Source organism: Drosophila ananassae, chromosome 3R (assembly GCF_017639315.1).
Source record: "Drosophila ananassae strain 14024-0371.13 chromosome 3R, ASM1763931v2, whole genome shotgun sequence".
NCBI lineage: Eukaryota > Metazoa > Arthropoda > Insecta > Diptera > Drosophilidae > Drosophila > Drosophila ananassae.
This window is the reverse complement of record NC_057930.1, coordinates 6,274,387-6,298,958: the sequence shown is the minus strand read 5'-3', so window position 1 is coordinate 6,298,958 and position 24,572 is coordinate 6,274,387. Positions and strand designations below refer to the sequence as shown.

General features: G+C 39.3%; 1 protein-coding gene across 5 annotated transcripts in view; it reads right to left on the bottom strand.

Moving 5' to 3' along the window:
• Positions 1-2,537: 2,537 nt before the first annotated feature.
• Positions 2,538-24,572, bottom strand: part of LOC6496701 — a 57,716-nt gene continuing 35,681 nt past the window's right edge. For 4 of the 5 annotated variants that reach the window (XM_044716087.1, XM_044716083.1, XM_044716084.1 and 1 more), the window contains 2 exons: positions 13,324-15,257; positions 2,538-4,747 (listed from right to left, as the gene is read on the bottom strand). In XM_044716087.1, coding sequence (XP_044572022.1) covers positions 3,577-4,747; positions 13,324-15,230 — 3,078 coding nt within the window. In that variant the 5' untranslated portion in view covers positions 15,231-15,257 and the 3' untranslated portion in view covers positions 2,538-3,576. Of the gene's footprint in view, positions 4,748-13,323; positions 15,258-15,339; positions 15,693-24,572 lie in introns of those variants that run through there. The other variant, XM_044716086.1, reaches the window with a different exon arrangement.

Here is a 24,572-nt window from a genome sequence, read left to right as displayed (position 1 = left end):
CAAATAAGAATTTTGAGTGTGTTCATTGTGAGGCTGAAGCGTTGTTGGGAAGCTGAAGAAGTGATTTATCTCCAGTCCATTGCTTGATCGAGTTTGCCATTTCAAAAACCATATTTTCAAGACGTTCAAGTCGTTGACTGTTTAGCTTGTTTTGCATTTGTTGTTTTTGCCACATAAGGAATTGCTGCTGCTGCTTTTCTTGGAGTTGTTGTTGCCATTTCATAAATAGCTGTTGCTGTTGCTCTAAAATTGCCTGAACATCAGTCGCATATTGTTGTTGCACATTTTCCTTCGATTTGTGTACTTGTGACTGCGCTTGGAGATCATGTAGACGGCGTTGAGCTTGTTCATTTCCATTTCTTACTATTGAAGCATAAGATAAACCTCCACTATTGGTTGCAGAAATATGTGGAGTATTTAGTTGTCGAGTTGACTGTTGTTGCTGATGACGTTGTTGTGGTTGTTGTCGCGTTGTTTGCTTCTTTGCAGAACCCATAGATCGCCTGAGGTAATTTTGATAGGACTGACAACCCTTGTAGCTTGCCGAATGATTGCCTCCACAGTGCATGCAGATTGGCGGTTGATCTTGGTCTTCGCCACATCGAGCACAATTTGGGTGTCGACGACAGTACTTAGCTGTGTGGCCAAATTCTTGGCATCGCATGCATTGAGCAATTTCTGATGATTTGCGCATCCTTTAAATTCTCACCCGTTGGCGACACAATGTTACTATATCATATATAGCATTAATTCCAGCGCAAGGCTTAATATTAATAAAAAATATGTTTAATTTTACATCATGGTTCGACCTTGATCTTGGGTTATGCACCTGAAGAGCATCGAAGCCAAATGTTTTAAAATTGGCAACAATTTCAGTAGATAGTGTGCTATGATGAAGTCCTTTAACTACGATTCTGAGAGGCTTCTCTTCCTTCATTTGGTATGTATGGAATTCAATTTAAATTCTATCAAAATGGTCGACAATAGCTCTATAAGTTGTAGAGTCCTTGGGAAATATTCTAGCCGTAACTCCTTGATTGACTTTAACTGTTACGTTATCCAAGCTAGTGACCTCCGAAATGAAGTCAAATAGATCATTTAGGTTAGCAATGCTTAAAACTATTTGCGGTGGTTTTGCATTTTCTTTAGGATTATAATTTCTATTAGAATCATTCTGTTGGGATCTATTGCCTAAAACATCTGTGTCTACATTATCGTCAGATATATTTTCTTGAACAGCCATAGGAGATCTAGTAGGGCTTCCCTCTGCATTGATTGTTCTTTCCTCAGCATGTGTGATACAGTTTAGGTCCACTTCCATGTTTAGTAAGGCAAATCTATTGCTGGAGCTTTCCTGGCTGGTTGATACTGAGGGTGAATCAAACTTCAGTTCTCTATGCACCTTTTTAGAGTTCATAGTGGGTGATAGTGGTTTCTTCCTCTTTTTCAAAAGATTTCGTTGGGCAACCTTCAACTTGGTAGCAGCATCACTAAGTTGTGTAGAAGAAATTGTGGCATACCCATCGAAAGTTGGAGAAGCAATCGACTCATGTCCATCGAAAGTTGGAGAAGCAATCGACTGAGAGTGATAATAATGTCCATCCATTTACAATAGGCAAGAGTTTGCTTAGATCCTTTAAGGCTTCTTCTGCGCTGACTTTATTACCCCTCGTGTGCAGCCACGCACCACGTGAGGTGTTTTTTATTTTTCAGTTGCCGACACTGTGCAAGACAGCATCCAAACCTGTCAATGGTATTTTCGCAAGAGGATTGGTCTTGTTTTCCAAATAAATATAACACAAAAAATTATTTTGCTCACAATTCTTTGGGTAGTGTGACCGGACTAAAATGTTTATTATCTTTTAAATAATAAAAAGTTTCATTAAAATAGTTCGTTTTTATATAAGAAAAAAAAATGTTGACAAAAAAAACTGTTTTTTGCCCGGAGAGGAAGTGAACATTTGAACGCTTTTATATTTCAGCAGCGTTCCGGCAATCATTGTATAGGCTTCCTGCATTTTTATTTAAATCACTGATCGGTACACAAAACGTTGATATGATTTCAAGGTATTCAAGGAAATTCATATAAGGTTAGCATTTCGAACGTACGAAAATATAGTACGAAATTACGAATATTCGATATTCGTTATTATAATAATGATATTACAAAAAAATTGAAGTAAACAAAAATCAACTCATAGTACAGATTTTTCTGCTTGGAATCGAACCCACGGCCTTAAGATTAACAGGCAGATATCTTAATCATCAAACCATGGGGTTATATTTTTCTGAGCAAAATATTTAGAATGATAATAAAATATTAGTGATTAAGAACGAATATCGAATATTCGTAATTTCCAACTCTATCAGCAGCAGCCGAGGGCCGGAAGAATTACTTTGCCAACTTTGTTTCGACGTTTAAAAGGCTCCCTGATCCGGAAAAAAGGTCCCTGTCGACCGCTGTTTTAAGTCCATTAATCATTTTATTAGTCCCATCTATGTTCCCGATTGATCCCATGAAAACTAAATATTTTTTTTTAATTTTCAACTAATTTATTTTTTTATTTTTTTGTTGGTTGGGTGAAAATTTTGTAAAATTTTTAGTTCAGAGACACCCTAAAATATGCTATACTTTTTGTTTTTATTGTAAGTCAACAATTTCGCAATCGATTGAACTCAGTGATTGGCTTACAATTTGTGATCATAAAGTAAAAGAAATGATAAACAATCAACCGATACTTCAGTCAATCCATCAATTCTCGCAGTCTGTGACAACTCAAACATATGATTTTATTAGATTATCTAATATTATCTTCTTGGTTTATGTGAGATTGCTTGTATTACATAAACACTTGTAGTTAAACTAACACGAGAGTTTTAAGGGTACTAGGATTCTACAGTCCAATAGGGTTTACTCTAGAAAGTGTCCTTTGCTTAAGGGGACTACTGACTATACACTTACAATGTTATTCTATAGCTTCTCCTTAACAATTTCGTTATGTGTTTTATATTTTTTTATAGCGAGTATAAAGAGTGAAAAAGTGTTTCTATAATACAATAGAGGGGCTGGGTATTTAACCAGTTGAGTGACCTCCAACTACCTAATCCTAACTAACTATCCAGACAAATGCATGTTCTTTTACCAGGCATGAGCTTTCAAAGCGAGTAAATATGGATAGAATTCAAATCAGTTGCAAAAATTTCAGTTTTAATGCTTGAACTAATGTTCAATCGATAATTATTATTACAATTATAATTGTAAGTATAAAAAGTAACTGTGACAGTATGGGCAGTATTTTGTAATCACTTGCAAATGATTATAAATATTCTTTGTCAGAATATATGTACATTCATAGATCGGAAAACAATTGACTATATCTGTCTTTAAGTCAAACATGAAAAATTACTTATATATATTTTTTTATTTAATGAAATAAGTATATTAACCAAAATGAATTAGATTGAATAAAATTAGTATATTTATTTCACATAAAGAAAGATCATGCCTTCTTCGGATGTCCGAAGAACCCTTATATACGTATTTTCGCTTAATTCCCCGGCTGTACATGTTTTCGATTAGCTTTTAAATATGTCCTGGCCTGACTGCTGTGAGGCGGGTGAGTCACCTGCCATGCCGGAACCCCCATTCGCACCACCATCCGCGTTCAGACGTTTGAGCATAGCGTTGCGGTGGAGCCAGTAGGGCGGCGGCTCTGGTGTTTGTCCTGGGAGCAGAGTCTTTGCTTTCAAGTTGCCCGTCATCGGCGGCTTCGGACTGTGCGTGGCCGCACTGTACATCACGGGGTCTGCCAACTGAGCCGCCGACTGGCCAACGGCCACTCGGAGCGGAGTCTCCTTTTTCCGGATCGTGTCGCAGGTTTCTTTCATTTTGCATAGCTGGTCCTGCAGGTTACGATACTCCTCCAGGAAACGTTCCAGCTGCGCAGCATGGTAGTCGTAGGCGGCCACTGAGGAGTTGGCTGCCCCGGCGGCCCTCGACGCCAGAGCGGTGAAGTCCAAAAGGGGCGTGGCCGCACTTGATAAGGATCTTTGATGCTGCACTGGGCTGGAGGGTAAGCTTGGCTTTTGCCCCAGGTGTCCCAGTAATAAGCCGCTTGGGCCCTTGTGAGCACCACTTTGGACCAGATTGAGAAAGCTGTTTGCCCTTTGACCTCCACCTGTGTAGGTCGCAGTACTTGAGTAATTCGCATAGCTGGACTCCGCTGAGTATCTACGACCCAGACCCATAGCTTCGTTCAGAAAAGTTCCGTCGCCAAGAATGCTGCTGCCGTATTTGCTTGAATTGTCAGCCAAAAGTGCTGACTGACTGTCCGAGGAATTACAGAAGTACTTTCCACTAGTCTTCAGTTTCCGGGGCAACGTGCAAAGGCTCCCGTTGGGCATGGGAGGGTTTTGGCCATGAGATTGTCCCTGACTTTGCTGCTGCGCCTGAGCCAACGCATACTTGGCAATGTCCAACAAGTCCGGGTAATTGCTATCGAAGAGATCACTTTCCTGGCCCTCGCTACAAAACACTGACGTGGCAATTCCGTCGTCGGCTGCTCTTCTTCCTCCGTAGTGTACGTAGGGTGTAGTCGAGACGGGGTTTGTTGTCGCCGGTTTGCTGTGCGGCGATTTGATCTTCGTGGTAGCAATGGCCGTAGTTTTCCATGAGTGTCCGGCAAAACTTGCCAAGCGAGCTGCGGCGTCGACCTGACTGGAGATGGAACTCGAGGCCGAATCGGTTCTAAGGGTGAAAATATACGGTTTGGTTAAAAATGCATTTGTCCAATATGTTGGTTGAATGGCTTTTTTTAATCTGAATTTTACATCTAACTTAACGAGGGACCGTAATCGTTTATTTTTTTAGAGATTATTTAGGAAATCATAAAATTTAGTATTAGTATTGGTTTGTAAATATTTTTGATCACAAAAATTGTTTAGTTTATGAGCAAAAAAGTTAAAATTATTGACTACAAGATTGACTTACTTTAAAATAAGATAAGAAAATAATCACTTAAAGATTCCGGGCTATTTATAAAATTATCTGTTTATTTTATTGTATGTCTCTTTAGACCAATTCTAGAAGTAAGGGTATAAACCTTGCACAGGGTATTATAATTTTGGTCAACAATGTGCAATGCAGTAAAAAAACATCTCAGCTAAGTTCAAAAGCTATCAACTTCAAACTTTTCACAAATACATACTTTTTTTCTTTTCACGGAGTATTAAAGTCGGATAGGTCGGGATCGGTCAACTATAGCCGCCATTGCTCCAACGATCGGAACAAAATTGGCACTTTTCTCCCATTTTTTAATATTTGAAATTAATTTTCAATAAAATGCATCGAAATAGACTGATAGACGGTTTATTAACCCGCAAGTTCGCCCAAGAATGATGAACTTTTGGTAATTAAGTTTATTTATTAAGTCTATTTATTGGTCTTGTAATACAGCCGCTCTGTGTGCTTGCTATTCCTCGACTCCCAAGTCGCTCTTGTCCGTCGATCCCTTTACACTCTTTTTGGCAGCATCTCCGCTCTCGTTTGTGACGTCACCGCCCGTTACCGGCTCCCACATCCCTCCTTTGTTAACGAGTTTTAGCTTCAAGGACTTGGTGGGCAAAGGGTCCAGTTTATCCGTGGACTGTCTACGCTGCTGGCCTTTCCGTTCATCGTCTCCATGGTTCTCCTGGGTTGATGTTATCCTGGGTTGAGTGTTGCCTATAGAAGAGTGTAAATGAGCCTCCAAATCGTTTGCATATATTGGTATCTTTTTGACGTGAGATACATTTCTTGTCAGAGTTCTGTCTCCTGACATAAGTTTGACTATGTTGTTATTGTTCTCGACAACCACATATTCGGTTTCCTGGAAACTTGGGGTTAACTTATGAGGAAAAACTACATTTTTCAAAAGCACCTTATCCCCTACATTAAATACGTTATCCTGTGCTCCCCTCTTTTTATCTGCTTCTTCTTTTCCTTTTTGTTTCAATATACAATCCCTGTCCCTTTCAGCAGAGTCTATACCCTTCTCTTGGATGTTATCTATGCATGGAACTTTGTCGCGGATAACCCTATTAAACATGAGTTGAGTCGGTGCTACACCAGTTATGCCATGTGGAGTGACGTTGTACATGAGCACAAATTTCTGGATTTCTTCCCTGCAGTTTTTTGAATTTGAATGAGCTATCTTTAAGCGTTTAACCAGAGATCTATTCCTATTTTCCACTCCATAAGCTAAGGCCAATAGGGTGGAGATTTGACTTGTTCTATACCGCAAGTTTTGCAGTACTCCTCGAATTCTTGACTTATGAACTGTCGTCCATTGTCAGTTCTTAAATGTTTCGGGTACTCCAGCCTACAGAAAATCTCCCTCATCACTTCAATCAGACTGGCTGACGTAATAGAGCGTAAGAATTTGAACTCCATATAGCGAGAGTAATAGTCAATAAATACTACTACGAATTCATTATTTGGTAAGGGCCCCAATATGTCTGAAGCTACCCAAATCCACGGACCAGTTGGGAATGGATTCCGTTCCATTGGTGCTGGCTTTGGATTTTGTGACACCAGAGGACAGTCTGTGCAATGGTTTACGTATTTTTCTGCGTCACGGTCAATCAGCGGCCACCATACCTTAGATCGCAGACGTCTTTTCTCAGCAGACTCTCCCGGATGCCCTTCGTGAGCCAGCTCAAGCACTCGGTTTCAAAGCGATGTCGGGATCACGATGCGGTTACCACGCAACAGAAGGGCTCCTATAGCTGAGAGCTCATAGCGAAATGGGTAAAGTTGTTTTAGGGATCCAGGTTTCCATGAGTCGCAGTCCAAACAGGACATTGCATCGATTATCTCCTCATCTTTTGTTGAATGGTTGGCAATTTCCGAAATGGTCATCGATTGGGGAATACTGTTTTCGACCACCCGTAGTATACTGTAATCCTTGTCTCCGACACAAGAATCGCTTGGAGATGTCTGGCAGAGTCGGGATAATGAGTCCGATATGTTTTCTTTTCCCGCCTTATAGATGTTTTTCAATTGGTAGGATTGAAGCCGTAGAGAGCCAGACTTTCTTTTTCTGTTTGAGAATAACGTTTCTCAATGTATGACAAAGCTCTGCTAGCGAATGAAATAATTAGGGGGTCACCATTACCTGAGAACTGCAGTAATACCGCTCCAAGCGCTATTGGACTGGCATCTGCTATTAGTCGAGTTCGATTTCGCGTGTTGAAATATGCGAGGTTTGGTACTTCCGTCAATCGATCTTTTAGATTCCGAAAGGCATCTCTTTCCACCTCTCCCCAGCTAAATTTTGAGTCCTTTAGAAATTGTCTTAGCGGTTCCGTGTAATGAGTCAACGTTTGTCACCAACCCTAGAAAACTTCGAGTTTCTTCCTTGTTAATTGGTTCCCGAAACCCTCGGATTAAATTGATTTTCTCCGGGTCCACTTCGATACCCTTATCCGAGATGACGTGACCCAGGAACTTGAGTCTGTTCGTTTTCCAGGTGCATTTTTGATCGTTCAGTAAGACACCGTTTCCATCGAATACTTTGAAGACCTCTCTTACTGTCTTGTCATGTTCTTCCTCGCTAGCTCCAAATATAATGACATCGTCAATGTAATTCATGACGTTGGTAAAGGGTGCCAGAAGCTGTTCGAGGTGACGTTGGAATATTTCCGGAGCCGAGTTGATTCCGAACATTAGCCGTTTGTACCTAAAGAGTCCTTTTGGGGTTATGAACGTCGTAATTTCCCTGCTGGCTTTGTCGAGTTCTAGTTGATGATAGGCGTCTTTTAGGTCGAGACGCGAAAAGAATTTTGCGTCTTTTAATTTGGTCATAAAAGACTCAAATGTCGGCATCGGGTAATTTTCCCGACGAATGGCCTTATTTGCTCTCCGCATATCAACACACAACCTAACATCACCGTTTTCCTTGAACGCCAGCGCAATGGGAGAGATCCATGCGCTGGGACCAGTAACCGCTTCGATAATGTCTCGACTTAAACCTTCTTCCAGCTTGGCAGCTACTTTCTCTTCGAGAGCAACGGGAATCCTTCGGACTGGCTGTTGAATAGGGATAACTTGGGGGTCAATCCATAGTTTAACTTTAATCCCTTTCCACTTAGCAAACGGTGTGGTCGTTTCCACTTGATTGATATCTAGGCCCAGACGAAGAACGTTGAGTTCAATGGCGGTTTCTCGGCCCAATAATGACAGACGTCCATTTTTAATGACAAAAAATGTAGCAATAACCTCCGCATTTGGCACAGCTGATATCGGTGCATCAAAAACGCAAATTACTTCCAGTAATTGTTCAGATGCGTATCCACGAAATTGTTTCTGTGAATGCGATCTAACGATAAAAAGGGTCGTATTGCCGTGGTTAAGCTTCACCCAGTCTGTGTGGCTAATCAGGTTAAATTTCGATCCCGAATCAATAATTAGAGGTACTTCATAACCTCCTATTAGGCAATTTATAAGTCCTTCTTCTCCTTCGCTGCATATCTTAAAACAACTCTCACATGTTTTCTTCCGTTTGCACCCAGCGTGCTCATCTTCCACGCATCGAACGTTATTCTGCCGCCTTTTAAGATTCCCGTTTCTTGATTAAGAATACAGTTTCGTTCTGCATTTCCGTGAAAAATGACCTATCTTGGAGCATTTGTTACATTTTGCAACTCGCGCCGGGCAGGAGAAATCGCTAGTCGCGTGACCCATTCGACCACATCTGGAACACTCAACATCCGCCTTAGCTTTCCCAGCCGTAACTTTTTTTATGGAGTCGGTGCTGGTGTTAGTAGTTTTTATCAGCATGGCTTCGGATTGTTTATTTATTTGTTCTTCAACCTGGCAAGCTTCTATGACCTAGTCCAAGGAATACTCCCTCTCTAATAGTTTCTTCTTCAAATCTACCGTCGCCCACGAATCTATTATCTTGTCTTTTAGACAAATCTCCTCGGTTTCCACCTTAGATTGGCCAAACGAACATTTGCAGATTTGCTGCCGCAACCGTAAAATAAACTTCGCAAAATTCTCATTCTCGAGCGGTGCTAACTTCCGAAACAAATGCCTTTCAAAAGTGGAGTTTTGTTTAGGCGAAAAGTAAGCATTTAGCTTCTCCACCAAAATCTCGAAGACATCATTTTCATCATCTGGGCTTCATCATAATCCACCAGTGCACCTGTTATCGAGAACGCGACAGTCTGCAGTTGTACGCCCCCCATGTAAAAGAGTTTAGTTCTCTTCATCTTGGGTGCCTCGATCTGTTCGGCCTCCAATGATATGGTGAATGCTCTAAACCACCTCTCCCATTCATTTCGAAGCACCGACTTCACAATGGTGTCGCATAGGAACGGTTTTAAACAATTTTCAGTCATCGTGAAACCAAACAGAAAACAAAAAAAAAAGTTTTTTTTTATTCCAATATTGGCTTGTTTGAACGCAGGCTCGAGTTATATACTTTTATTTCCTTTCCTTTTTTTTTACTTTTATCTCTACAGTGTGTAGTCTACACATTCATTTGGCTTATTTAGGGCGAAACTCTTACGCACGGCCTCTTCTTAATTCGTAATTTTTCTTTTTGGCTTGTTAGATTTTAACTCTTCCGCGCAGCCTCTTTTTGATTTACAATTAATTCCTTTTAATTCAATACAGTTTCGGCTTGTTTGAACGCAGCCTCTATTGCATTTATAAATCTCTTCAAATCAACTTTGGCTTGTTTTCTAACGCAGCCTCTCTTCGTGAAGCCATTTTTCCCTTTGAAAGAGAACACAAAGCCTCTCCTGCTTCGTTCACCAATTTATTGAGCTGGCAATGCCGTGTGACAAAGAAAAATGCTTTGTTATACCAATTATTTTATAATACCAATTATTTTATATAAAAAAAACTTCCAAAATAGAATATACTTCGTCGCCAATGTATTAGCCCGCAAGTTTCCCCAAGAATGATGAACTTTTGGTAATTAAGTTATTATTGGTCTATTATTATTTATTATTTATTTTTATTATATTATTAGTTATTATTTATTTAATTTATTGGTCTTGTAATACAGCCGCTCTGTGTGCTTGCTATTCCTCGACTCCCAAATCGCTCTTGTCCGTCGATCCCTGTACACTCTCTTTGGCAGCATCTCCGCTCTCATTTGTGACGTCACCGCCCGTTGCCGGCTCCCACAGACGGTTTAGACCAGTGGTGGGCAAACTCTCATTTCCCATAACTCGCGAGCATAGGGCCAAAAATTCTGCTGCAGCGCTGCCGGCACACGCACAGTATGAGCGAGCTCGCTCCTCTCCGAAGCACTCTCATTAGCTTTCGTGAGAGGGCCAAAGTTGGCATTTTTCTCTCATTTCATTTCATTTGAGCGCCAAAAATATTCTGTTCTACCAATGAAAATGAATTTATTCGATGATCGGACCTCACTGGAGCACGACCATTGCGACAAAAAAATCACTGAGAAAAATGTTTCTCAAAATTATTCAAAGTCGACAACGAAATAAAATATCTGACGTCCATATCGGGGACCTTTTGCGTATAAAAGAGTTTTCTGGTAAAATTAATATTGATGAAATAATAAAATAATTTTTATTATTTTTTTTTTTTTTATTTTAATTTTTTATTATTCGTTTTATATTTTCTTTTATATTCCTATTATTATTTTTTTTTATTATCTTTATTAATTTTATTATAGTTCGTATTTTTTCTTTTATTTTTGTATTATATTTTCATATTTTATTATTATAATTGTGTAAATTCATTATACAAGTCTGAAAAATACAAAAAGTACCTTATTTTGTGCAATATTTACAAAATTACCGATGAACGAATTAGTACACAAAGTTTTTCGCTCAGTGAATGGGTTGCTCTCTTTGTTTTTCGCTGCTTACGCACACAATCAAATGTTATAAATGTGTGCGTTTTGCCCACCACTGGTTTAGACTGTTAGATGAATAGACTGACTTATGGTTTATATGCTTTATTTTTAAGGTATGCTTAATTGTTATCTACTCGTTGTCCTGATGACCCTGTACAACACTAATATACCCTGCAAGGGGTCAGTTATGTGGCAGCTATAGCATTTAGTCGACTGATCCCGGCCGTTTATATATATCTTATATACTGCGTGAAAATAAAAGAAGGACGTATGCCATGTTTAGAGCCGATAGATATTAATCTAAGGGAGTAGTTCGCCTAGAACACCACCTTCGCCTGTACCCACAGACGTACATACATATGTATGTATATACTTAAGTCGACAGAATAGGGATAGGTTTTTGGGGTCGGAGATGGCTCCCTCACTGAGATTCAAAAATTTGACCAATATTATGACCCCGGTTGCTAGCGTCTAAAAATTTTGGTAAATATATTGTCAGGTTCGCACTCATATTAGACTCAAACGCAAGCATTTTGTAAGGCTTGGGGCTATTATTAAATAATTATTTAAGGGGGCAGGATGGTTTGAGACTTCAAAAAAATTTTTTTTTCAGAAATTTTTTATATAATAGAACATTATCTCAGTTGATCGGACTAAAACTTGCTGAGATACCGATTTTCTAGTTTCTTTCTATCCATATACTTTCAATTGATTTTAAAACTTTAGACGCATTTTTCTCAAAACAACTTTTTTAAGTCGGTGCGTAACGTAACTCAAAAAGTAATGCTCGGATCTAAATAAAATGTTTCACACATCTTTAATACAATAAATACTTGCGGATGAACGAACGCTTTTTATCTTTTAATTTTTTTTTTACATTTTTACGGGCAATAATGGGCTAATTTTTATGTAAAAATGGTACCTCCGACTTTACAACCGCGCCAAAAATTCAAAATCCCATATTTTTAAAAATGGTTTCGTTCACCCGCACAAGAAACTAATATTTTAAGGTAGTAGACCAATGTGACGGCCCAAATTTGGACGTTTTTTTGAAATTTTTTTTAACAAGAAAATAAAATGCAATCGTCTTGAAACTTTTACATGTTTATTTAAATAATTTCTAGGGTACAAAAAAATTTAGTTGACTCAATTATACTTTAAATTATTAACAGTATTTTCTGTTGAAGCAGAGGTCACGAAAGAATGGTGAGCTGTTTCGGGGAAGCACACAGCCTTCCGTAGTCATCAGAAATTAAAAAATCAAAGAAATTATTATTATGTAGACCCTATTCTAATGAACTAACCAATAATATACATAGAAAATGAGAAATTTTATAAATGTTGGAGTTTTGAAAAAAAGGTACTCAAAATCGAATTTATTCCGTATATTTATAATAATATAATATTATAATTTTTTGAAGCGACTCCGGCCGACTGCCCGTCACGGGATAAACAATAATTATTTCTTAACAAAAAAATTCCTAGATACTCTCCAAATATAGCCATGTATCGTGTAAAAAAATTGAATAATTATATTCACTCAGAAATGAAAAAAAAATCGCAAAAATCTGTTTTTTTTCAGCTTCTGAAACCATCCTGTCCCCTTAAGCATTGTTCGAAGGAAGCCAGGCTGGTCGAGCCCATTAGATTTTTTTACATAACCCACAATGGGTTTAAATAAACTTAACTCTCCTCCTTGAAATATATATGGGAATGTGGAAAATATATATGAATATAAAAAGAAAATGAAGCGCCTTTGTATTAGAATGGGCCTGGATTTTCCGTCCCCGTCAATGAAGATAACCAGCCCACCAAACAGATCCATTAACCCGCACTCGTATCCCTGGTATTTCCTTCACATGACAAGCGCCAATCAGGCTGAGTGAGGTCTCAGTGTGCCCAAAAATAAAGCACTTCTCCGTACTCATAGATGTTTGGGGATATGTGGTGGAAGTGGAGGTGCTCGCATATTTCGCGCGTCATTAGCACGCGCGCTTTTCCATTTGTGGGAAAGAGAGCGCGGCTGAGGCCAGAGGAGTGTTGCGGACTGAGGGCTGATGTGCAGCGAGAGCTCAAAGTGGAAGTGTCAAGTGTTGCCCATAATACGGACACAATACGGAGATCTGGGTGCGTTCTGCACTCGAGCGTGACATCTCTTTGACAGGGACACGGCCGGTCGGAGCACAATTGCCACTCGAAGTAACGAGAACCGCAAAAACAAAATGCATATGGGAGAGGTTAAGGTTTTTAGCACTGAGAAAAATTATTAGATAAGTCAAATTTTCAAGAACGCGTTGTTTTTTATAGCTTTTAATACCTTTTACAAGCGGGTTTAAGGCATTTTCAACCATTTTAATTTTCCTATTTTAATGTGTCTATTTTAAGTGGTATAATTAAAACTTTAGTCACATAATAACATTTTAGATTTTTTAAGAGTAGTTTGCCTCACCCGCTGATGTCGATGAGGCGCGGTATATGCAGATCTGTTTCCTCCAATAGTGGTGAATTATTCGCCCCAGCTGCGGAGACAACACGACCCTGGGAGCCTTTCCTCTGCTGATTTTTCTGCGGACTCGCAGTTGGCTGTGGGTGCTGTGAGTGGTGTTCGTGCAGGTGCTGTTGCTGTTCGTCCTCCTCGTCATCGCAGTGGGTGGACACGTTCAGGTAATCTCCGTTTCTTCTCTGAGCTCCTCCGGCTGCACTGGGATTCACTATTGCCGCCTGCCCCGCATCGGAATCGCTCAACGGAGTGTGGCCTGCTCTTAAATAGCTCTGCTCCTCTGGGTCAGGGAAGAGACCCGCTCCGGTGGCACTCCCGCCCCCGCAGCTGGCCCCGCCACCAAGATCCGGTCGCGTCCTACCCGTCATTTCAATTTTTTCGTAGCTTTCACTTCGTCTTACTGGCGGTACTGAGTTCCACAGTCTAAGTTTTCTTCGCCGTTGCAGAGAACAAAAGCAAATAGCTGCTAATGAAGAGCCACCGACGAAAAGAAGGGCAGCTATCACGCCTAGGAGAACAATCCTTACGCCCCAGGGTGCCTCTGGAGGTCTTCTGGATACAGCAAGCGTAACACTGGCCTCCACTTTGCCGGCCTTGTTTTCCGCAGCACAAGTGTAGATTCCCGCATCCTGCATATCAGCTGTAAGAATGGTCAGATTAGAGGCGTTTCGTAGCATATTCACTACATAGGTTTTTCGTCCTTGAGTGGCTGCCGCAGTTCTGGGTTCCGAATCGGTGTCACCTTCCCCGGCACTCAGATTGGCTATGAGCCGATTTTTTAGTAGCCATTTAACTGCTGGTTGGGGAACTCCTTCCACATAACAGCTCATAGTGATGTTTCGGCCCTCGACTCCATGTGCAGTGGTATCAGTAGCCACGATCTGTGGAACACAGGCGAAATCATCTACATCTAGCTTGTCCCAGGCTCTGCCAGACAACCGAGGTGGAGAAGCGCAGCTGGGGGGAATGCCACTTGGAATATTTTGTTGCAGCATCCAGGCTCTCAGAGGTCTTAGAGAGCAGCTGCAGTTCCAGTCATTTCCAGCCAGCTCCAAGCCATGTAGCGACGCCAAGGAAGTTATGGTGCCGCTCCGAACTTCACTCAACCGATTTCCGTCTAGTTTTAGCCACTCCAGGCTGCTTTCCAAGCCGGAAAATGCCCGGATGGCAATGTGTCCCAATCTGCAATCGCTCAGCTCCAGTTTGACCAATTGAGGCACGTGTCCAAACGCGTCATCTGGGACTAGCAGTATGGGGTTTCCGCTCAGCCGCAGTTCCCGCAGTTCCGAAACGTGAAACAAAGCCAACGAGGGTATAGCAGAGAGGAAATTTTGGCTAAGGTCCAATTCTACCAAATTAATAAGCTTACGGAACGCATGGCGTTCAATTAGCTTCAAATGACACCTGGCCAAGTAAACTTTTTGCAGATTCAACAATTGGGCAGAGGCGAAGCTGTCATCGGGTATGGACTGTATTTCATTACCACTCAAGTCCAGCAGCTGAGTGCCAGCGTCCAGGGGCTGGGGGATATGTGTGAGGTTGGCGTTAAGGCACAAGGCGGACTCCTTTCCGCTCTTCCACTTGCACTCGCACACCGCTGGACACTCTGCCTCCACTACGCTCTGGGCCAATTGGCAACAGCAGAACAAGAGCCAGAGGAGAAGGCGCAGGTGTTGGGTCAGTGTCAAGATCAGGCGAATGGGCTGCAGGAGGGGTGGGTGCAAACGTCTCTGAGGGCGTGGCCCTTTCCGGCGCACTTTGGTGGCCAACGTGCGGCACTGGGCACTATTGTCGCTGGCTATGTCTTGGCCAACTCCAGAGGTTGCACTAACAGCCAGGGCCCTCGCCACGGCCATAGCATACTAAATCGAACTGTCGTAGATCTGTAAGAAAAGAATGGAAGAAGTTAAGTTATGTTAAGACAAAAATATTATGAAAATTTATTTTAAGTGATAAAATTTGTACCTCGTAGAGTACAAGAACATATTGGTGGGAAAGTATATATATACTTAATCAGCATCTACAGTCGAGTCGATATATCCATGTCCGTCTGTCCGTATGAACGCGTGGATCACAAAGACTATGAGATAGAGCTATACGATTTCGCGCGAAGACTCCTGTGAATGAAGCGCAGATCAACTTTTTCTCAAATTCTTGCCCTACCAGCCTTAAAATAACATATTGCTGTAGCGCCTGTCCAGGAAACTATTCTGACACAGTTTTATTGCCAAAATATTTTTAAAGATAATTTATAACTAGCAAACAAATTTCAGCCAAATCGGTCAATTACACAGGACAACATGGGTTATATCACCCACAGTTTCCGCGGTACACTTAAGAGAAGAAAACTGTTTCTATGTTCAAAACGTATCTATTGCAGGTTCAGCTTGTTTAGTAAAGCTTTACAGATATTGTAGATAGCCATGACTTTTTGAAAATATGAGATTAGAAACTCCAATTTAGTTGAAAACATTGTTTAACCGCCTATAATAAATTCAATAAAATTATTTCGAGTTTTCCCTAAAATCCAAGTTAAAACATGGTATGATCTACTGATTTCAATAGGAAACTAAAAATCTTCCATAGGAAAATGTTTGGGAAAAAATCATAGAAGACCAAAAATTAAAGTAGAAAATCTGAGATTTCAACTTTGGATGAGTATTCCAAAGATATGGTAACTGCTAGATACCATTTTTTAATTTTAGTTGGTACACATACATTTCAAAAATGATATGTACTGGAAAAAATGATGGTCATAGCCATTACACGGCCTACATAATTCAATATATGGTAAAATTTGATCAATTTCTTCTCTTAGGTGTACCGCGGAAACGGTGGGTGATAGAACCTATGTTTGTTCTGGACTTTGGTTCAGGGGAGCCTAAAGGTTGTGGAGCAGGTAAAATTATGCGTGGAGGAAAAAGAAAGTTGGAAATTGTCGGCCTGTGTTATCAAACTATAACTTGTGTAAGCAGATTATCCCAGATATGTGCAATATTGGAAACAATTTTGGAAAAAAAAATATTTTTTGTGAATTTAGTTTTCTTGAAAGGTGAAAAATGTTATATTAGGGTTTGTCATGTTTAGATAGGTTTATTGGATGTAAATTTATGTATTTCTTTCCTTTAATAACTTTTAAAAAACATTTGCTTAATTTTATGTTCTTAAATCTTAATCTTAGATGTCTTAAATGTAAGTTATGTAAAAAATATATGTTTATTGTTGAGTCTACATGGTCCTAATAATTAGCGCTGGATTGGAAGGTCGTTGCGGTGTAGGCGGGAACTGCTAGAAACTCGCGTGAAGGCTCTCGCGAGATGATTTGGATGTACTGATAGCCTGTTGTAGTACTTTGTTGTGATTTGTGCTATCTCTTCTCTGACGAGTGGTATGTCAAGGTGCCTGTGAATGTTTGCATTCCGAACGTACCACGGTGCCCCGGTGATGGTTCTGAGAATTTTTGCATTATATCCACACTGCTGTTACTGGCATTCCCCCACAACTGAGAGCCGTACATCTAGATTGGTTTCAGAACTGTGTTGTATAGGAGTACCTTATAGTCCAGGCTAGGGGGCAGGCGGCTATTGATAAGCCAGTGGAGGTTGCTGGCTTTGAGCTTTAAATGAGTTCTTGTGGCTTCAATGTGGCTGCGCCAAGTAAGACGTCTATCGAGGTGTACGCCAAGATATGTCACTTCATTTGCTATCGGAACCACAGGGTTATTTATAATAAGTGGGGGGCAGTCTTGCCTGTTAAGTGTGAACGTTACGTGTTTGCATTTTTGTTCGTTAACTTTGATTCCCCAGTCGGTTAGCCATTTCTCCACTGCCACCAGGTATTTAGCAAGTTGCGCCGTTGCTTGCTTGGGGCATCTCGAGCGGCTTAGGATCGCTGTGTCATCAGAAAAAGTGGATGTGGTGAGTTGCATGCTCATTGGGATGTCCGCAGTGTAGATAAGGTAGAGTGTTGGTCCTAACACGCTGCCTTGAGGAACTCCGGCACTGATGAAGTAATCATCGGACATGGCAGCATTACATCTTACTGAGAATTTCCTGTTGTAAATGTATGACTTTTGTTCTCCCTTTGTTCGAATGCATTTCTGATTTCTGAAGTTATACGGTTGACTTGCTCGATGGTTCCATGTTTTTCTTGAAAACCGAATTGATGAGTCGGATGTGGGGTAATATGTGTCAAGAGGCATTTTTCGAAGAGTTTTGATAGACACGTTAGTAAACTAATTGGTCTATATGATGAAGCAATTGTGCGGTCTTTGCCAGGTTTTGGTATCATTATGATGATCGACTTTTTCCATCTCTCTGGGAAGTGTTCATGTCTCGTTATTGCATTGAAGAGTTGGCAAATAGCTCGAACTGCGCAGAGAAGAAGTTCGATAATCATTTTTGGTGATATTAGGTCGCATCCTGGGGATATTTTTGGGTTGAGTTGTTCATTTAAGATTTTGAGTAACTCGTGTGGTCGAATACAATTGGATCACACGTAGATGTGTCGATATCTGATGTTGCTGGCAGTGAGATCCCATTTGATGCTGTATTGGGCTGAAATAAATTTTGAAGATGTTCTGCAAATCTCTCGGCTCTTTCTCCGTCGCTGCGCGCCCAGTTGCCTGTGGATGTCCTAATTGGTATTGCAGGTTCTATTGGTGCCGTGAGTGATGAGTGTGCTCTCCAAAGTCGGAACTTGGAGCTCGTTGGGGATAACTTCTCTATGAAATGTTTTTGGGACCTTTCTTCTTCTTGACGGAGTGCAGCTGTGAGTCTTTGTGTAGCATCTTTTAACCTTTGTTTTGCAGATGGTGATCTGTTGGATTGCCAGTCTCGCCGTGAGCGTCGCTTTGCTTGAACAAGCTGTTCTATTGATTACGCACCAGGTGATTACCACCTATTTATGTCCATGGCGAACTTGCTTGGTAGTCGGAAGTTGTCCACAAGAGAGTCCTCGAGACCTTGAGAGACTCGTCATCGAACAAAACGGCGCATATTTGACTTAAATCGCATTATTATAACTGATTTTGTGAACAATTGAAAATTCAATAAAAATACAGCAAGACTTTTTAACAATCTTATAACTTGTGGGGTCCGAACCCTCTAACTTAAAAAGCCCCAAAGTTATGGCATTTCCGATCAGTCAGGCAGCTATAGGATATAGTCGACAGATCCCGGTCTTTCCGACTTATATACTGCCTGGAAACAAAAGAAGGATGGAGTGGATTTTAACTCGATAGCTTTAAAACTGAGAGACTGGTTTGCGTAGAACTCGATAATATAAAAAAAAAACATCTTGACGAGGTAAAATACCGGTGACGAACCTGCGAAACCCAAAATATCTAATATCAATTTTTGTGACGAAAATATGCTATATAGGTGTACAAAATTGCATATCAAAAATATTCTTGTTCGGCACGTGCAAGAAAAATAAAAAAAATCAGGCACGTGCCGAATAAGAATATTTTTTATATGTGGTTTTTTATCAGTGGTTCTGAAGTTATACATATTTTTAATTTACAAAGGTTTTTGAATTAGGTTAGTTTAAAAATTTTAATTAAAAATTTTTACCAAAATTCTATTTAAAATCCAAACTTTTTTCGTAGTTGTGGGAAACCAAATTGATTAAACAAATTAACAGATGAGAGGCCTATCCTTATGAGAGTTTCACTATATAATAAATTATCACAAAAAAAAACAAGAAAGGAAAGCTAACTTGGAGCGGAGCCGAATTTGATATACCCTCGGAGTTAAGCAGAAGCTTATTTTATTTTTATACTTATCGGATCGTTTATAGTGGTCCGCTCCTTATGAGAATTTTACGATCAACAAAATTTTTAATAAAAATATTGGCAACAGCCCCAAACATCTTTAAAAATAGTAAGATTGTGCCATTTCCGATCGTTCAGTTATATGGCAGGTATAGGATATAGTCGGCCGATCCTTATGAAACAAAGGATTAGATTGCCCAAAACGGAAACCGTAGATAGTACCATCATTTTAGCTTCAAAAACAACAAAGTTAAGCCAATTATCCCAATAAAATTTTGTATATCGGAAAAGATTGCCCAAAATGCAATCTGTACTACATAAGTCCCATCTTTCTAACTTAAAAATCATGCCACAGCATAAACATATGACAGCTATAGGATATAGTCGGACGATCCTTATGAATTTTGCCCATTAGATGTTTTGACCAAATGTAACATGTGTGGAAAGTCCCAACCGATAGACAAATAAAGTAAAAGTTGAAGGAATTTACTCTATATTTTTGAGTTTATTGCACACATACATGAACAAGCTCAAAAAACCCAGCAGTATTGAAATTCCTGTCAACGCCCAGCAGTACTGAAATTCCTGTCACCGCCTTGTCCGGCCGTAATGTCAAATTTCGTTCGAAAAACAAATCAATTCAATAAGGTTTGCCCTTCGAATGTCAAAACAAAGAAGGAGAAGTAATTCTGCCGGCCCTCTGCTGCTGCTAGAGTTCGAAATTACGCATATCACTGTGGACGGAAGTCCACGAGGTGACGACCTGCATGCCTAGGCGTGCGCGAGGAAACTCTATATATAGCCGAAGAATTAAAAATTTTCTGTAGGCAACCGATCTAAATGAATGATATACCAATCGAAAGGTATTGTTTCAATTAGATAATTTTTGTCGAAACATATTCCAAAAGTTATTTGGTTTGGGAGAAATTAGGGTGAAAGTAAACAATTTTTTTATCACTAAAGTGGGGCTGGTGGACACATTTTAGTCCCCAGATAGAATATTTTTATATATTCGCATTCTAAATACGCGTCGATTGGTACCTCAATCGACCCGATCCGACATTTCATTCAGAAGTTATTCGAAAAATTCGATTTTTTCTTCTTCTTCAAAATGAAGCCAGTTTGCGTCGGTTTGTCGGTTTGTCTGTTTGCACTATTTTTATCTTAAAAATCCTGAAAAAAATTGGAAAATGTTTGTTACTATCATATGAGCAACTATTGTTCTACAACTTTTTGAAATACCTTAAGCTACGTCAAAAAATTAAAAAAACTTTGTTAGTGAAAAAATTCATAACTTTATAATTAAGAAAGATATTAAAAAGAGCTTTACACCGTTGAAATGGTTTTTTAAATATCAATTTCACTTTCTTTGAGACTATATGATGTACTATATGAATTGGGCTTGAAAAGTAAAACGTTAACATTTGACTCAAGTTGGACTCGAACCCAGGCCCTCCGTGTTAGGAACCACGACGCTATCCACTCGGCTAGCCTCGAACTTTGTTGCTTGATGGCAACTTTTGATGTAATTCTACTTTGTGTTTCAGTGTCTCATGTCTTAATGAGAAGAATGCAAAATTTTATGAGTAGAACGCTTTATACATATGCATATGTCCCCACTGAGCATATAATGCATATAAATAAATGCAGCCACCACCGTTTTGGGCCAAATCATGGATTAAAAGCTAAAAAAAAACCAGGCAAACCAACTCCGCCAATACTTTTCTAATATTTATTATTTTATATCGCACACCCAAAATAAATTGTTACATTCAACAATTGGTTTAACTAGAAAAACTGGAAAAACGAAATTTCCAGTTTTTTTTTAATTTTTTATCTTTGCGCATTTATTTTAGATATAATACATGTTTATTATATGATTGATCGGATATGCCATAACTTTGTTTTCTTTTGTAAGTTAGAAGGATGGGACTTACTACAGACTGCATTTTGGGAAATCTTATCCGATTTGCAAAATTTTATTAGGATAATTGGCTTAACTTTGTTGTTTTTGAAGCTAGAATGATGGGACTATCTATGGTTTCCGTTTTGGGCAATCTAATCCTATGTTTCATAAGAATCGGCCAACTATATCCTATACTTGCCATATAACTGAACGATCGGAAACGGCACAACCTTTCTATTTTTAAAGATGCTTGGGGCTGTTTCCAATATTTTCATTAGAAATTTTGTTGATGGTGAAATTCTCATAAGGATCGGACAACTATATAGGATCCGATATATATAATAATAACATAAGCTTCTGCTTAACTGCAAGGGTATATCAACTTCGGCTCCGCTTGAAGTTAGCTTTCCTTTCTTGTTTTTTATACCCTTGCTGAGGGTATTATAATTTTGGTCAAAAGTGTGCAACGCAGTGAAGGACACATCTCCGACCCTATAAAGTATATATATTCTTGATCAGGATCACCTCCTGAGTCGATATAAGCATGTCCGTCTGTCTGTCTGTCTGTCGGTTTCGACGCAAACTAGTCTCTCAGTTTTGGAGCTATCGAGTTGAAACTTTGGACACATCCTTTTTTTCCTTGCAGGTATATAAGTCGGAACGGCCGGGATCGGTCGACTATATCCTATAGCTGCCATATAACTGATTAATCGGAAATGCCATAACTTTGGTGTTGTTTAAGTTAGAGGGTTGGGACTTTCCACACATGTTATGTTTGACCAAAATATCTTATGTACAAAATTTCATAAGGATCGGCCGACTATATCCTATAGCTGTCATAGAACGATCGGAATTGGCATAACTTTGGTGTTTTTTAAGTTAGAAAGATGGGACTTGGTACAGATTACTTTTTGGGCAAAATAATTCGATATGCCAAATTTCATAAGGATCGGCCGACTATATACGATCCGCTATATATCTAATAATATAAGATGCGTGGCGCCACCTAGCGGACTGCGACTGAACTGCAAGGGTATATCAACTTCGGCTCCGCCCGAAGTTAGCTTTCCTTTCTTGTTTTTTAATAATTTACTATATAGTGGAACTCTCATAAGGATAGGCCTCTCATCTGTTAATTTGTTAAAATAATTTGGTTTCCCACAACTACGAAACAATTTTGGATTTTAAATACATATTTGGGCAAATTTTTAATTAAAATTTTTAAACTAACCAAATTCCAAAACCTTTGTAAATTAAAAATTTTGGAAAGGTTTTTAATTATTCCACCTTCTTGAATGTCAAAATCTATAGAGTTAAAAAAAAATAGTTTTGATGTTTATCCTTACAATTAAAGTATTGCTAACTGTGTAAATCGCCTGTCCAGAGGTTACTTCCATATATGTATATATATTCTATATGTTATGCGTTCTATTTTAAATAATTGAAGATCAATATATACAAAAAAACAACTGATATCATATAAAAAAAACCTCTTGACGACCCAAAATATCTGATATCAATTTTAGTGACGAAAATATGCTATATAGGTGTACAAAATTGCATATAAAAAATATTCTTGTTCGGCACGTGCAAGAAAAAAAAAAAAAAAAAAATCAGTCACGTGCCGAACAAAAATATTTTTTATATGCAATTTTGTACACCTATATAGCATATTTTCGTCACTAAAATTGATATCAGATATTTTGGGTATCAGTAGTGGTTTCGCATGCAGGTTCGTCACCGGTACTTTACCTCGTCAAGAGGTTTTTTTTATATGATTCGGTATTAGTTATTAATCACTAATATTTTCTTGTCATTCTAATGTTTTGCGCGGAAAACTTAAACCCCATGGTTCAATGATTAGGGTATCTGCTTGTTAATCGTAAGGTCGTGGGTTTGATTAATTTTTTTTTTAATATCGCAGGCTCAAAATAAACTTTTATATTAAATATATTATATTAAATATTATATTAAATATTTTTTATTATCTAATTGAATACAATACAATTTAATACCTTTCGATTGGTATATAATTTGCTTAGATGGTTACCTACAGAAAATTTTTAATTCTTCGGCTATATATAGAGTTTCCTCGCGCACGCCAAGGCATGCAGGTCGTCACCTCGTGGACTGCCGTCCATAGGGATAGCTTTAAAACTGAGAGACTAGTTGGCGTAGAAACAGCTGTTTCCAAAATTTTTATGAAAAAATTGATTTGATGGTGAAATTCTGATAAGGATCAACCAACTATATACGATCCGATATGCATATTTATAATAATATAAGATGCTACCAAAGTGCAAGGGTATATCAGCTTCGGCTCCGCCCGAAGTTAGCTTTCCTTTCTTGTTCTACGTAAATTAATCTTCATCCATTGCACCAGTATTAACGACACCCTAGTTCACTAGCGAACTCATTTAGTTAGTTTGCCAAATTTGCAAGAAGTCAAAGATCTTATTGAAAAAACTCAAAATTCTAATCGGTTCTCGGATAAAAATCGAATTCTTTAATGCAATCGAAAAATCTTATTCTTGCAAATGCTCAATTAATGTCGCATGAAGCTTTTGCAAATAGAAAATTTTAATTAGACGCCGACCGTCAATCGAATCGATTCACTGCTTGTGTAGAATTAATGCGTCATATATGTACATGTTAAATTTAAACGGACGATTGAATAAATACTCAACGCTCTTGGCTATTCGTTAAGGTTCGTATTTTGTTCGTATTTAATAGGGAAAGCAGCTGAATTTCGTATAGAACATAAAAATAGAAGGAGGAGCTTTGGCAGAAACAAAACCGGAAGCCACAAAGCAAACAAAATGCTTGCAAAAACCGCGATGGTTTTAAGGGTAGGCAGAGAAAAGGGGCGGGGGAATGAGGGTAAAAGAATGGCTTTGTCACTAATATTGGTGTATGTGAGCTTGCAAGCGCAGAGGTCGTTTAGGGGTCAATATACTGGACGACTGCCACAGAAATGAAATGAAGTTTTTGCATGTTGCTGCTCAAAATACTCAGCTGCATTTTTGTCCAACCAGACAAAGACAAAACCAACAGGGAACTGAAAAAGGGAAATGCCGCAGACAGAGATTGTCTGTATGAGTGTGTATCTGTGGTTGTAGCATTGTCGTTGCAGTTTATCATATGTGCGCACGACGCCGTGAAGTATGCAACATGCAAATGTTACCGCCTGCTTTTTGTGTTGGCTTCTTCTGGTTTTTGCCTTCTTTCCCTTTACTGCCAAGCTGTATTTTCGTTCAGTGCCGCAGACACTAATCCTATTTATGTTGCAATGCAGCGGGGTTAATAATTTGATGTCCAACTGCAGAACTGCAACGTCATTTGTGTCTGCTGCGTCCGTTGCAGTCTCTCCCAAGCAGCTTTATTTTCACTGTCACTCTGCTTATGACATACGATACGTGCCCTAAGTTCGAGAAACTTTACGTGGAGTGGTCGCAAATACAAATAAGCATTCTCAAAATTCCGGTATTCGGAGTCGGAGAAGGAGCAGGGTGAAGAAAT